Consider the following 16,441-nt stretch of genomic DNA (forward strand, 5'->3'; position numbering starts at 1 on the left):
TGGTTCAAAACTTACAAACATTTTATTCACCTAAGCATTATTCAATGAATAAATATGACCTAATCTCAAATCCTATACCATAAAAACATACACATCTCCTTATAAAATGTTCAGTAAATTTCTAACGATTATTTAATTAGTATTACATTGCATAATATTTTTTTTAACCTAATCAGGACCCCCTGCTTTAGGCCAATTAAGGAAAAAAAAACAATACCTCAAGTTCTTTTCAGTCACAAGGACACTTACAGGACTGCACAAGTAGTAGTAACACACACGGTATTTACAAAGCGATATGGTTCAAGTCCGGCAATAAGAAAGACTCCGTTAGTTAGGAAGGGAGATACACTGAAATGATTAACTTGAGAACAGCTGCTGAATTTCATAAAGTGTGGAACTTCTGGCAAAAGAAGAAAAGCCTTCAGCTGAATTTCCATTAGCTGCAGTTTTCTTTCCAATGGAGACATGTTTGGAATTCTGGACAACATAAGTAAGTTTGACTGTTCAAAATCAATAATGTCAAGCTGACACTATAGAACAAAAAAAACGTTACCTTAATGGAAGAAAGAAAAGTTTAGGCAGAGGAAAAAAGAGCTAGCAGGAATCTTGCTCAAGTAGATCTAAATATAGACTTGGGCAAAACCTCAAATTTACAGAAAAGGAAAAACAAGCATCTACCAACATAGGTACCTCATGTGCTAATCAATTACCTAATTAATGTAAAAATGCTTGAAATAAACACACTTACTATGGATTATGTCAGTTCTTAAAGTAGGACTAAATTCACGGCCATGCAGAAAGCTTCTTTTAATTGTGTTCATTATGGTAACTCCTTCTCCCCTGGCACTCATCATCAACCCACCTTATACTATCAGTCCCCCAGCGGTGAACCTGAGAAATCAATCTGCTAATGTATAATTTGTAAAGCTCCTCTGACTAACAAATGGATAATTGATTCTTTCACAAATGCTGCATCCCAATGGATATGAACTGGATGAACAAGAAACGTAAGACTGGATTTCACTCCAATTCTGTGAGAAATGCAACATTTACAAGCTAGAAATCTAAACATTTTAATAGTTGCCTGTGACTTCATGCCTTTTAGCCATGGTTAGCAGGCTAGCAACACATGCATTAGAAGTGTGAAAAGCAAAGCAGTGTTTGATCATACTTGCAGCAAAGCTCATTTTACTTCAAGAGGTTCTGAACAATAATGCAACCCACTTATGCAGCAGTGTTATCCATTCTTTAATTTTCAGGAACTTTTCCTAAATTAATTCAAAGATTTTTAAGTATCAGTCCGTGCACATACACGCATATAAACATAAAAAGGAGAAAATCATCCGTAAGTCTTTTCTGCTGTATTATGTTCTTACAATTCTGGATCTACCTAACCACTCTGATCTCCATACTACAGGAAAATTTTATGTATATGGAGTTTGAAACAAAAATATAAATAAAAAATAAAATAAATCAGACTCTTACAAGAGTCTGTTTTTTATTTGTGAATTATCATCTGCATGATATTCATATAAACAAACACATAAAACTCCAGTCAGCAGTATGAACTCATTTCTTAAAATGTTAATCCACTGGGTTATAGGCTACTGTTTTTATGTTTGCATTGCTTCCACCATGGAAATGGTGGAAATACTAATTTTTCCAATGGAAGCAATTACTTCCACCATGGAGGTCTCCAAGTGGCAGTGCCAATTTGGAAACAAACTGCCTCAGTTACTGCCATAACCAAGCCAAGATACTCTTAAAATATAAGACTTGCACTAGTGGGATGAGGAATTTGCTCTAAATAGAGCCTTGACTATTCAGCTTTTATATTTATAAATTAAATGATCTATACTCCATTGAATTTGGAGAAACAGTGTTACTTTACTTGAAATAAAGTAAGCAACTACTAAATATTCTCTTTCTCCAAGTGTGTCTGCCCAATTCAAAATGATAACCTCAGCCCACCTAGAAGAACGCCTCATTTAAGTAACTTGCCAAAAAGGAAGTTGAACTTTTCAGGGTCTTTTCATTTTGGGAAGCAAGAGAAGGTGATTGGAAATAAAGCACACAGTAGAAGACGCTCTCAGTATTTAAAAAAAAATTACAGCCCTGAACTGACCTATGCATAGTTTACATATTCATAGATTTTTACTGACACAATAGAGGGAAAAGCAACCCGAAAAACAATACTATATCATGGTATACATGTCAAGTGATAGAAGTACATATATATCTATGTGTATATGCACAACTAAGAAACATAATGTAACAAAACAAAGGTTTAAATGAAAAGGGCAGTTTTAAAAGTTACTGGATAAGCTGCTTGCTGCTGTCTGCAATAGAAATTACCTATTCTGAACTTAGAACACAAATTTTCATTTGATGAAAATTTACTAATATCCACACCAAAAAGGTTTTGTTCAGCAGTGCTTCTAGTATTCCAGTAAGTGAGTGAGTACTCCTGCTCCAGTGCTCTTCCTGCAGCACTCATGAATTTATCATTCTTCAAATGAAAAATGGGAGACTATATTCGTTAGATGAAAAGGGAAGGAGGAAGTCTGCAGAGAGTAACAAAGTCTGGGACACAGAAAAATAACATTAACTTATACTTTGTCTGCGGGAAGTCATACCTTACCTACAAAAAGGAAAATCTCAAAAGCTTGTCTAATTCTAATGGAATATGAGGACAAGGAATCTCTCATATATCGTCTGACAAAGTGAGAAAGACCAGAAAGCCTACAGTGATTTCAATAATTTCCACATCAGTGAATCCCTTAATCTTATTTGTCAACTACAGGAACTAAGCAAAAACACATCCAAAGAGAAAAATTAACAAGGGATCTCCCTAAAACCGTAGCATTTGCTAGACAATCAGAAGACTTGTTTAGGAATGACAGAGCTATAACTGAAAACAGATCTATATTGAAAGCCTACACCTCCTCCAAGCAATGCTTAACTGTTAGCTAATTCCTAACAGATCCAAAACAGGATCTCTTTTCTCTTCAAACAGTGGTGTGTAAAGCTAAGTCCTTACGGGAGCTTTGTGCCATAGGAAACAATTTACTCCCCTTTCCTCCTCTTCCTAGGTCCCCTTTGACATGCACTATGTAACTGCAGGGCCTCAAAGATGAAACGCCCTAAGCCTGCCTCTGCTACATAGTCACTATCTGTGGACAAAGTCATGTGAGAATATGCAGCAATATTCCCCACTGCATAATTATGGGAGGGATTAAGTAAGGGATGCAGGCGATAACTCCATATATGTGCCCTGGAAACCCCAGTACATGGTGGAAGAGGACTATTATAGTGAGATGCACCTCACCGATTTCTCTATCAGCTTTCTTTTCTCTACCAGCTCCCCAAGCATAGAAAATTTTGAGAATTCATCATGGAATATTCTGCTTCTACATGGGCTACTGTATTGTAAATCGGGTCTTGGAGAGCAATCTAAAACCCTGACGATCATACTTACTGGGGCACTTTTGTAGGTGGTTTTTAACGGAATAATACCCCAATGCCACTAATGTACTTAACAAGAACTGGGTAGACCGATACTTTTCTCCATTTCTTGACAAAACACAACTTAAAGAAGCGAAGGATGAGAGAAGCCAACCAGATCATAAAACAGCACGTTCTTGACAGGACAGGTTTGCTTTAGAGATTATTCTATAAGTGGTTTGACCAAACAACTTTTAAAAAAAGCAGTGAGACTCTTGACTATTCTTCTAAGGGGTCATCCATTGTTTTGCTAGCATTAGGACAGCCACGATGATCATCTCTTCCCCTCTCCCTGACGTAACACTGAACAGCTGACTTGAGTAGTTTTCTTCTATCAGCTCTTGCAATGAAAAACTGCATTATTTTTTCCAGTTATTTTAGCCTGCCAACCATTCTACTATAGATGATGATTCCAGTCTAGTGGCTACTGAAATCAGTGAAAAGATCTCCCACTGACTGAATCACACAGAATGCAAATACTATAAGGGAAGAACTCCTCCCCTGGCTGAATAATACATAGGTAGTCATATTCTTGGCATAGCTGAATATTACACTGGGTGATCAATGCTGAGGTTCAGCCAATAGCTAAAACTAAAGAGATATTTTTCCATACAGAGATCCAATCACCAACATTTGTACAGATAGGTAAAAGTCAGATCTGTGTGCGAGAATACATTTCCTGATTACTAAAGCATTCTATTATTTTCAGACACCAGCTCTGAAACTTCCTTTACTTGTGATTACATCATCTGAGATAGTCTTGCAAACCTGGCAAAGAGATCCTCAACAACAATCAATTTTGCATTTTGGATTCCTGACAGGATCCTAAAAAAATAGGGTGGGAGAAGAGTACTCACGCAAGTAGAAACTATGAATCCTGAAGTTCAGCGTAACTTACTTTAAGTGGCAAATTGTATGCAGCATTCTCACTGTGGCAGTAAGATGAGGAAAGCTAAAAGTGAAGACAAACTGATCCTGTGCAATGTCCCCAGTACATTTGCATACAAAGAGGCTTTATTTCAACAGCAGCAAGTGTAGACATTCTTGCTCATAATAAACTTTATTTAATGCAGATCACAAAAGCAAGCAGATTCATTCATTCTTCCATTTTTATACTGCTCACATGTCAAAGTTCCTATCTTCAAGAACTGTCATGGCCTACACAACTCTGTTATGAGCCAGGGCAACAATGGTGAACACAAAAACACCAGACTTACAGAATTTCTTATACTTTTATTTATTTGTGCCACAGAACTCTTAGTAGAACTAGTTTCCTCAGGAGTGTCACAGAGAAGATGATCAGCTTTAAAGAAGCTCCTTTGGTCAACAACCAATCTGAGGGTATTAACACCCAAGACTGGTCAAATGAATGTGGACTGACCACATTCAGCATTCCATCAGGAGTGCAATAAACAACTGGTACACACTGTCTAGTCTTTTCAAGCAAAGAAGCCTCATCCTTCACTTGCAAATCTTTATTAAACTTACGAAGTTTGTTATCAACAATATCTTACCCCTATGGGAGAAAAGACTTCATTTTACCTTTGTGCTTTCTTCATCATGTTATGCCCCTGTTATGTCATTCTATGTTTTTAATAGTGCTGCATTTTTATTGTTAATGGAAACAAAGGGCTGCAGCTCTATCATTAATGTCAACTTATATAAAAAACACTGTCCTCCAGAACTCAGTTGCTCTGGACTTTCTAACTATGAAAACATTTTCTAATGCAAATAATATTTTATTAATGCCAGGACTCTGAATAATTCTGACAAGTAAACTGCTATTATTTTTATATGTGCACGCAACACTTGCCTTCAGTATACAAGAAAATGTCATGCAAGTATAATATGTCATTTAACAAAAGGAAAACAACTCTAGAATCTGCAGTATACTAGCTTCTTCGAAGGCAAACTTTTCCAAATCCTTCCTGTGCTTTTAAATATTGTAAGGGGCTAGAAAATGCATTTGTACTATCTGAAACTAACTATTTCACTGCTGCTAATAAAAGCTTTATAGCAACTTAGCCCAATAATCCAGCTGTGTATCAGCAAAATACATTTAGGCTGGGTATGAGACAGATGTGGCAGAATAAGCTCATGAGATGACTTTAAAAAGCGATAAGTTATGAAATATATTCCTTGTGCCAGTAAACATCATCTGGTCAAACTCATCAAAATTCCAGTAGGGGAAGGACATCCATAATGGCTGAGAGCCTGAGGTTTCTTAGAAGTAGTAAGAGGGAGAACAAACTAGTCTTGCCAGAGATCAAGCCTCTAGAAGGCACAGAAAAGTAGAAATGCCCAGTATTTAACATTTGCTTGAAATTTGCTGGGACTCTTTTAAGAGTTTCCTTTAAGAATGGAGAATTCCTTGGTAAAGCAATACTCTGTTTAAATTTGATATGAAAAAATATTATTGTGCACAGCTGATTATTTAATGTCTTCAAAATTAGAAACAATCTTTGTGTTTTTCATAAAAGCAAATAAACTTTGTTGTTGAATCATGAAACTGTAGTGAGTATAGTGAGCCAGAAATAGCTGCAAACAAGTTATATTTTCTAAATAATCACAAGATGCAGTATACATTCAAGCAACAGATGTCACCAAACCAAGATGGTGAAAGAGTCAGGAATAAAAGGAAAAAAAATATGTTTTTATGTTTGGTGTATCTGCATAATGTCACAAGTAATTTTCTTTGAAACATTTGAAAATGTCACATGTAAATTCACTTAGCAGAATTACAGTAAGTCCTCTGCTTGATCTTTCATATAAATAGATTCAGAGTTCCTACAAGGTCTGGTGGGAAAAAAAAACCACAACCTTTAAAAATTATGCCCTTGGATGATCAACAATCCTATATTAAATATTGTAGTACTAATATTCTTAATGTTCAACGTTCTCTCATCAGGAGATATTTTTTCCTCTACAACTGTTCAGATTTCAAGATTTGAGGAAACAAGAGGACAGAATCTTACTATGTCAATAAAAACTGAATTGTTTGTTATCAGTAGATTACTGACAAAAAAGTATTCGGTAACATTCTTTTACCTCACTAAGGAGTGACAATAACAAACTCTTCATCCAGACTCCAGGCATTAATTCTACTAATAATGAATAGCTTCCACATTAACCTGATATATTTATGCAAGTAAAACATTAACCACCACCAGGTTCAATGAGAGTTGGATACACTAGATACACAGATGATGTGCAAAATTTCTATTTTTCTTTTATTTTATTTCAGCACTGTCAATGGAAATGACTGTTCCACTATGTGCTGGTGCAGCCTTACCTCGAGCATTGTGGGCATTTTGGGCACCACAACAAAAGAAGGACACAAAACTATGAGAGAGCATCCAAAGGAGGACTACAAAGAAAGGGGGAAGGGTATGAAGGGCAAGACGTAAGAGGAGTGGCTGAGGTCCCTTGGTTTGCTCAGCCCAGAGCATAGGAGGCTGAGAGGAGGCCTCATGGTGTCTGCAGCTCCTCACAGGGAGCAAAGGGGCAGCGCTGAGCTCTGCTCTCTGGTGACAGTGACAGGGCCCGAGGGTACAGCACAGAGCTGCATCAGGGGAGGATCAGGTTGGAGGTTAGGGAAAGGTTCTTCACTGACAGGGTGGTGGGCATGGAACAGGTTCTGCTGGGGCTGTGGGCATGGCCCCGAGCTGCTGGAGTTCAAGGAGTGTTTGGAAAACACCAAGGGACACAAGGTTTGAATTTTGAGTGGTCCTATGAGGAGCCAGGAGCCAGACTCCATGATCCTTGTGTGTCTCTTCCTGCATGGGATATTCTATAATCTGTCATACAAGAAACTTTTATAGACCTATGTAATAATGGCTCTGACATCACAACTTCACCAGTCTTGGCAATATACCTCACTTCTCATTGAATGACAGACATACACCCAGGTACACTGTGATTCCTGCTAAAGAAGGGTCCTAATATTCAGTAGCACCATAGTTCCATTGGAAACTCCAGGTTACAGGCAACCTAATAAGCAAAATACCAGAACAAATATCGCAATACACACTTTCCATCTTTTATAGCATCTAAAAAGCCAGACCCAAGGGCCATGTGAGTTATTTCCACAGCTACTATAAAAAGCCATGGACTTCCAAATAATCTGCAGCTAAAATAAAAAGACAGGTAGACAGAAATGGAGAGCTATTAAATTGGGTCTAGACACTGAAGTCCCAAGAGCAGAATCCCAAAGGATGTCACTTCTCTCTAGTTCTTCCACTGGGCTAAGCCAGGAGCATGAAACCACAGGACTCCACCACCAACTCTGAGTTGCAGGTCCTGCAGAGGAGAATGACACCTTCCTGCATAGACATTTGCCCCAGTGAGAACCTGAATTTTTACTTTTTTTTTTTTTTTGGAGCCCACACTTATAGCAGTATGTTTTGTTCTGCACAAAGAGCAGCTTCAAACCTAAAAGGCACACTGACATTCAGCTACCCAGATCTTTACTCTAAATTCTGTTGCTTCATTTCGTTTTCCGACTAAGTCTTCCTTCACAGTCTGACAGTGACAACTAAAATGATGTAGTTAAAGTAATAAACACAGAATTTTAAGTAGCCTGTCAAAATAAGTGACATTTATATCATCTGAGTCTTCAACTCTCACATAAAGTTCCATTCAAACTAACTTCTTCATTATACAATCAAATGCTAAAAGTTACATTCCCCATTGAAAGATGCTCCATTATCTATCTCAATTGTTAGTATGTTCTGCATCATTTCCAGCAACAGCATTCAGTGCTCTGTAACAGTATCTTCTTCATTAGGAAATATGGCTTTCTCGTTAGCAATTAAATTCTTTCAAAAGCCTGATAAGTCAACAGAAACCTCTGACACTTGTCTGCGAATTCTTGAGTTATCAGAAACACCAAAAGGCCACTGATTTATCTTTAAATAAATAACACTCTTGCTCCAGAATCTGGCAAGTGCTGCAACTTTCATAGGTCCAGAATTCCATTTTGAATTTTCAAGGAAGCAAATATGGCCTAGTGATTTCTGCCACTTTGATTAAAATGACATAAAGCAATGTTTAGTACTACGTAATGGGAGACAATCAGAAAAAAAATGTTGAGGCCAGGAAAAAAAGGATGCAGTGGAAAGAAATTCTGCAGTAACAGGCCTCTACTTAAATGTTTCATTCTCTTTCTGAAATTCTAGCAGTTTTGAATACCTCACAAGTATTGCATGCAAAGAAAACTTTAACTTCTTTGTACTAGTAGGAATTTTAAAAGATTATTTACCTTTGTTTTCTAGGCTCATGCATCACCTCTGAAGCACCTGAGAGGCTTTAAATATTTACTTGTAAAATAGGTGTAGTTTCCCCTTCTCACAGAATATCACTGGCAACAGCCAAGACTTCTTCCCATTTTTGCTTTAAGCCTGATATTTATTAGAAGACTAGAATGAGTACAGATTTTCTTGCCTTTTGGAAGGTTTTTGATTTGTTACTTAACTAAACATGTTTGTACAGATTTCTCCATATCTACAAGTCCTTAATCCACAAGATGTCAGCTGAAGCAATAATTATATTAATAAATTGTAGACAGTCTAAGAGGAAAAGAAAGACAGAGAGGCATTTGGAATTAACATGCTGTGAATCAGTCCTGCATCATCTTTTGTCAGTGGCATTAGCAGGCTTTTTTCCCCCCTTCTTGTTGCCTTTTAGTAATAATTTTCGGTGCGCTTGACACATTTCATCTCACTCAATGCAGTGAACCCTAGTACAACAGAACACCAGTTTGTCAAACATACATTATTTGAGGATGCATATCAGTTAATCTTAGGCGACTGACATTGTCAAAGACAGGCACGCTGGTGAGAGCTAAAAAAAAAAAACAAACATGCTAGGCATGTAGGAGAGGAGATCGTATGAGAGTGCACGTGTGGCCACTGAGACACCAGCACCCCCAAATTCTGTCTTATAATGCTCACCAAACTAAAAATCTCCCAGACTGGTTTCAAAGCACGCATTTTCACTTTTATTGGTAAGAGGAGTTGCAAACCTGAAAAGACTATTAGTTGACCTGGCAGAGGATAGAAGAAAGACTGATCTGAAAAGACTTCTAAGTCTCTAAGACTTCTAAGCTTTTAAGGTTAGTTTCACAGAAGCCTCCAAGAATTTTTATGATGCACATGAATATAAGCTTTTGCAGCACTAGAAACAATATTTGCAATTCAGCAACAAAACAATCTAAGTATTCTAATATTACAGGATGATGATCTAACATGTTTCGTTAAAAAACTAACCAAACAGGTCTTTTCTGTTGTTGTTGTTTAGATAGTTGAATTAATTATTTGAATTAAAACTTGAACATAGGAAGTTCCATACAAAGATGTGGAAGAACTTCTTTACAGTAAGGGCAATGAAACAATAGAACAGGTTGTCCAAAGAGGTTGTGGACTCTCTGTCTATGGAGATATTCAAGACTCGTCTGGACACCTACCTGTGTGACCTATTGTAGAGTACCTGCTTTAGCAGGGGGGTTTGACTCACTGATCTCTTGAGGTCTCTTCCAACCTCTGCAATTCTGTGATTCAGACTTCAACAAGATCATTAGCCAGAAACTGGCTATCTTGGCGATTCTGAAACATACCTGTCTGTTCTCTCTCAAAGTTCACAGGAACTAGACATGATAATTATGCTATGATATGATAAAGTAAGTAAATCCTCTGAGGTGGTCAGTCTTTATATCTGTCTCATAATTGGGATCAAAATCAAATGAAAGCCAGTACAGAATGGAATCTGACTTCTCATAAAAACAAAATTTGTATTTATTTGTTCAACAGAGATAAAAGAGATTAAAGGAAATCAAGAGGACTAAGAGAGAAGTAATGATATTTTCCACGTATATTTAATATCAACTTTTGTCCAAGATATCAATGCTTGAGGTAATGTCATCTCTCTTTAACAAGACACTATTTTATTTACTTGGAGCAATTTTTAAGCACTGCAAATTTCTAGAAATTAGTAACAACAGATCTTTCTCCTATTTACTATTGCAAGGTAATAAACACTATCTTGTGTTTGCATTCATGAATGGAAACACATCTCAGTGGGAATTTGTTCATTCAGGGCCCAATGAAGAAGCAGAGAAGACTTAACCAAAGAAAATACTCTTTGCCATAGAGAATTTACAAGAGAATGTTTTGCATCTATATAGTTCATGAAGTGACTCTCTTTCTTTAAGAAATATTTGTTTGCAATTCACAACACAGCAGTGCTATAATGCAAATCTCCAGGGAGGAGAGACGGCAAACAGATAGTGGAGAAGAGAAGGAAAAACCCACCAAGAGTTTTGTTTGTCATTCTTCTAGTCTGTAGCCCAAAATCTTTAGAAGTTCAGGTTAGAAGGATAGAATTCTGACATACAGCAGCCAATGCAAAATAAGCCATCTCCACTGGTTCAACGGCTGACAACATTCATTCAAAAAATCCTTCTCTGTTTAACCAGAAAAGGAGGTTTCAGAGCTGCCTTGTTTCACATATAGATAGTCCATTCTGCTCTACAACACCTAGTAATTCCAAAGAAAAGTTTTTCTTTAGAATGCTAGTGCTCCTTGATCAAAATTATTTTTCTTGAAACTACGAAAAAGACAAAATGCACCCTTTCTACCTGATCCTTGACGTAATCTATCTTTTGCACAAGAGATTCATATATTACCAGAAAAAAAAACAAGATTAACAAGAAACCAACAGACAAATACTAAGAATATACTGCAAGAAACACTTTTTTCCTCTTCTACATCTCAAAAAGCAAAACAGTTGAAAAAGAAATCACTGCTATCACTATAATAAGACAAGGCACAAAAATATCTATCTGAAGCCAGTAAAGGTCTGGAAAGGAGATAATACCATAAAAGCTGTAGAGCAGTGGTTTATATGGCCCAATCCTAACTTTATCGTAAGAAACAAGCCTTCCAGCAGCTACTAAGAGGGCTTCAATAATAAAGAAAAGTAAAGAACAGCAGATTTGAGTGGGTGGGTATAAAGAGAATGCAGGGATTTTGTTTTCAAGTCTTTAGTAGACAACAGATCTCCCATGACTTGCTGTACACTACATCTTCACAGAAAGATACAGAGATTTCACCTTTAGGAAGGAGTGTGGAGGAAGATCGCCTTGGTCACGCACCTACAAAAAATAGACAGTTCTACAAATGAACTCTTTCAATTACCTGACACAGACTGGAATGAATATAATTAAGGCATTTAATGCTTGCCTCAAGAGAAAATGTCGACTTCATTTGAGCAAGTTCTTGAGTCAAATCTTTTACTGCAGTGACGGAAGAGAAGAATTCAGGTACACTTTAATCAAGTCTTTTTCCCCAGATAGATTATTTGAAGAGAAAGTTAACAAGTAGCATACATGCAAAGTAATTGGAACCACCCACCGGAGACACCTAAAGCCTTTCCTTTTTTGAATTGCAGGCAGCATCATCTCTATAGGGCCAAGAAACGTAAAAAGTTACAAGAAACGTAAAAAGTTACAAGAAACAGAACATCATTAGGTTGACTTTTAATTAATGTCCAGTAAGGTCATTGTTAATCTGACTGCTGCTATTTGTAAAATTTTCTGCAAAGGCTGTGCCTAGGAGGCTACGTTTTGGCTGAGACTTTTTTCCACTTGCACAACAATTGTGTAATTAGATTTTTCAAAAATATAAACAAAACCTTTAACCTCTCCCATGCAGCTAGCTGTGTCAGCTTTAGAACATATGTTCTCTCTGCAAACATGCCAACACCTTGCAATGGACACTCTGACAAGTGCTGACACTGCTATGAAAAGTTGACGCTTGGCCACCAGATTTTGTGACAATACCAGGAGGAAAAAAAAACCAACTGCCAGCTCCCTTTCTCCGACTCCTATGGAAAAAGAGGGCACTGAAAAAGATGTGTATGTGTATATGTATAAATAAAAATATATAAAAATTAAAAAAATCAACAAACGTGCACAATTTAAAAAATTAATATTCTGGAACATAATTTTAAACTGACCATTTCATTCATCTTCTAATATCAGGAACCAAATAAGAAAAAAAAGTCTGCCCCTTCTTCCTTCAATCAATACAATCCCTTAAGAGTCCAAGCTTCAAAACATTCACATAAAATATTAGCGTTATATATTTGCAGTAGATAAACTGAACCAGTAAGGCAATCGATCAATTTTCAATTACTTGTGGCAACTACATAAGATGATAGCATACACACTAACAACTGACAATAGTCACCTAATGAGCAGGCTCATACCTTATGGAAGTCAAGAGCTTCTGGGGTACATAATTAATAATAGCTATTTACAATCATAAATATGTATTTCCTCTTCTGTTTTCAGAAAGAGACATTATTATATATAAACTGAGATGTGCTCATCACAAAACCATCCAGTTCAACTTCTTTTTCCAAGGACTATAAATTGCCTGTTGTCTTACGGTGGGGATGGGAAGTCATGAAATGCATTAGTAAAATTTCAGGTGTAGCACAAACTTTAATTTATCTATTATTTAGTACATCACGGCATTTTACAATGCAGTAGATGTGCTGTAAATAATGCCATACTTACAACATCAAACTTCCGTGTGATGTTCCCCTGGACATCAAGTAAATAAACTTTGCCATAATGTGTTCCCAGTGCCAAAAACTGTAAAAGAAAGAGATTGATTATACAAACACAAGACACCATAACCAGAACTACAGCAGTGCTAAATGAACTCCAGAATGTTTAACAGATTAATGATTAGCAACGTTTAGAGGGAAAAAAAACAACTTGCTATAGACAAAGCTTATTTTAACTGCAGCTAAAGAATAAAACAGGGCTTCAAGCCCATATTACTGTGATAGTGCAAGTTAGCTGTCAGAATGAGTCATGAGGATCCTCATCTACTGACAACTAATGGTGTGTCTGCAGTCCATATGCACTGCCTGATGGACTGTGGCAGCAAATTAAAAATGCAGTGTGAAAGCAAGAACTTAAACACAGACCTGAAATCGTTCTGGGATCCTTTCCACAGCTTTTTTTCAACTGTAATGGTTTCATTTGGGCTTTAATTCTCCCCCATCATAAACATAAAAGCAAAACATTCAAACAGAGGAAAAGGCCATTGGTAAAACACTGCTGGATTATTGAAAGTCTCTGCGTGCATTTACGCACACAGATAACTACTGAGTTTTCTTTCTTTCACTTAGTAACACTCCTACATTGCAGACTCTCAATACAAATAACACTTCTCCTTGGGCATTTCAGAGTTTCATTCTAAAAATAAGTAACAAAGAGCTCTCCACATAAATGCATGCTACCACAAAATTACTTTGATATAAACAAGACTGCAATTGATTCTGAGAGATCTGCTGTTAATTGAACCATGCAAACTACACCTAAGCAGGAAAGTGAGAACTTTGGTACTACTTGATTTATGACAGAGGTTTCTTTTATTCCCCCCACCTCCTTTCAGCATTACTCAAATAGTCTAGGCTCCTCAATTCTCTGTATTTCACTGCATGCGAGCATGCTTCATTGCAACCTATAATGAAATGCTCAAATTTACAGGCACTGCTAAGCGTGTCAGTCAGGCAGCACAATCTTTAAAAAATAACCTTACAGAAAGTCAAGGTTTAAAAGGATTTATCAAAATGGAATTGCTTAAAATGAAATTTCAGTTCAGGCACTTAAAATATGAAGCTACATTAAAAGGAGTCAAAAAAGGGAAAGAAGGGGTTCATTAGAAATTCATTCCCTGCAATGCCTTTCACTCCTGCAAGGTTGCCTTTTTTCAGGAAGAAAAAAGTCCCCCGGGTAAAAAAATCAATACTGGTTAATAAAACATCAGGTGTGCAGACATAACTAGGTATGACTATTCCACTGCACAGGCCTGCTTGAATGCACCAGGTGCCATGACGATTAGTCATCCAGTGCAGACAGCAAGCCTGGTGAAAATATGATGCTTTAGCAGTGAAAAGAAAAAAATAATTCTGGGGGGAAATTAGTCTGAATACAGAAGCCAGATTTTCAGGATTCCCAGCGAAGTTCAACTGCTTTAATCAGAGACATATTTTACAGTACGATGTAATTTTGTTAATGATGAGTCTTCAGAAGGGCTTTTCCTGTTTCAGCAGGAAAGCAAACAGAACCAAACCAAAGAACACCCTAACAGCACCTATAACCCACCTTCAGTTTTAAGTTCTCTGTTGTAGCAGACATATTCAGACATATAACAGACTCCAGTACCTAGCTTCTAACCATATTGATCCTTCTCATAAATAGTGTATATAGTTTGCTGGAAAACTAAAAGTGTTGGGATACTTAAACAGCTTTCCTGTATTGCCACTCTTTGTGATGCTGGAGTTAAAGCTGTATCTGCTCACGTCCTTATAGAAGAATCTCGCTTATCTCTTGCTTTTCAAAATTCACCTGAAGCTCAGAAAGGTAGTACATACTGGGAAGAAATGCTTGCCAATTTTCAAAATATCTGTTTAATTCTAGGTTGTCAAAAAACGTTTTTAAAAGACTTATTGTTTTCATTCCCACAGTTAAAACACATGCCTCATCTTAACAGCCTCTTAAACCGTGGCAGCAGTCTTGTGAGTAAAAGAGGCAATCTAAAAAACATAGCCAAATAACAGAGATAGATCCCTCAACAATAAATGTTAAGGAGTTATTAGTGGCTGTGAAAAATTATGAATTCAGAAAGCAACAATTATGTTTTACATAGTAATAGTTACTTGACAAATCATTAACTCGCATACTTTCAGATGTTCATCATTCTTCAGTATTTTAAAACAATCCACAATATTTACAAAAGATAAGAAAATAAAGCAATTATTTAAGTCAAAGACACAACTTAAGTTCCTTTATGGTAAGAACAAAGAAACAAATCTTAATAAAATTTCTTCTTTCTTTTTATCCCTTCCTCCCTTTCATTCTCTGGTACATCTGAAACAGCATTAGAGCATTAAAAAAAACACACTGTAATTACTTCCTTCACGTTGTATAAACAGAAACTCAGACGTCTCCCACAGCTGAATATATGCTAAGCTATCCCTTTGCATGAACCTGTTCTCAGAGATTCAGGCTGTACAAATAAGCATATTACATGACAGTTTATTTTCTGGATGAAAGAAAGTTGGGATTGTATCCCAGCTGTAGCTCATAATACTGTCCATATTTAAAATCCAGTAAGCATTTTCCAGTAGCTTATGTAAACATAGCATCTAACTAATTATTGCATCTTGAATTCTGACCACATTCTCTCACCATGAAAGGAAGGACTGTACAACACTGGCTAACTATGAATTTTATTCATATTATTGTTGGCTTGCACTGCACCTCTAAATCTGGCAGTACTTCTACACATGAATATACTGGTGCATTGTAAGCACAGATAAATACATAAACCAAAGCAGAAGTACCATCTCTGCCCTAAAATTGCGTGATACCTTTTCATGCACTGTCATGCAACTAGCTGCATCCTTCTGCAGAATTTCTGTCACTCCGTTAGAAAGTCGTTCATACTTCAGCTTGGGCTCCTCTTCGCTCTCATCTTCCTATATTTGTAACAGTATAAATAAAAGGGAGAAAAAATAAAATAAAAAACATTTAGAAGTTAATTTTAAATAAAAAGGAATGTAAATATATCCCATAACTGTTGTACGGCAACAGGCAAAGATGGATCACTATCACATCTTAACAACAGCCATTACAATCCAAAGCTAAACTTTCACATTTTTATCATTCCAGAGTTTGGGTTGTGCTTTTTTGTTACTGATTTCTTTTTTCACTCCAAAGTTCTGGGTGCAAACAAAGACTGTATAATAGCATATCAGTACAGCAGTATTCTAAGAGGCATTTAGTTGATACCTAAAAAAGCGTGGAAAAAAATGCACACGTGTACTTTGCTACATAAAATTAGTCATTCCCGATTCAGAA

The 16,441-nt window shown here is 36.7% G+C and overlaps 1 protein-coding gene across 2 annotated transcripts in view; it reads right to left on the bottom strand.

Moving 5' to 3' along the window:
• Positions 1–16,441, bottom strand: part of VPS41 (VPS41, HOPS complex subunit) — a 106,192-nt gene that overhangs the window by 72,762 nt on the left and 16,989 nt on the right. For both annotated transcript variants that reach the window (XM_021385845.1, XM_021385846.1), the window contains exons 3-4: positions 15,952–16,059; positions 13,082–13,159 (exon numbers count right to left, since the gene is read on the bottom strand). In XM_021385845.1, coding sequence (XP_021241520.1) covers positions 13,082–13,159; positions 15,952–16,059 — 186 coding nt within the window. The remainder of the gene's footprint in view (positions 1–13,081; positions 13,160–15,951; positions 16,060–16,441) is intronic.

The sequence above is a fragment of the Numida meleagris genome, chromosome 2 (assembly GCF_002078875.1).
Source record: "Numida meleagris isolate 19003 breed g44 Domestic line chromosome 2, NumMel1.0, whole genome shotgun sequence".
NCBI classification, from domain to species: domain Eukaryota; kingdom Metazoa; phylum Chordata; class Aves; order Galliformes; family Numididae; genus Numida; species Numida meleagris.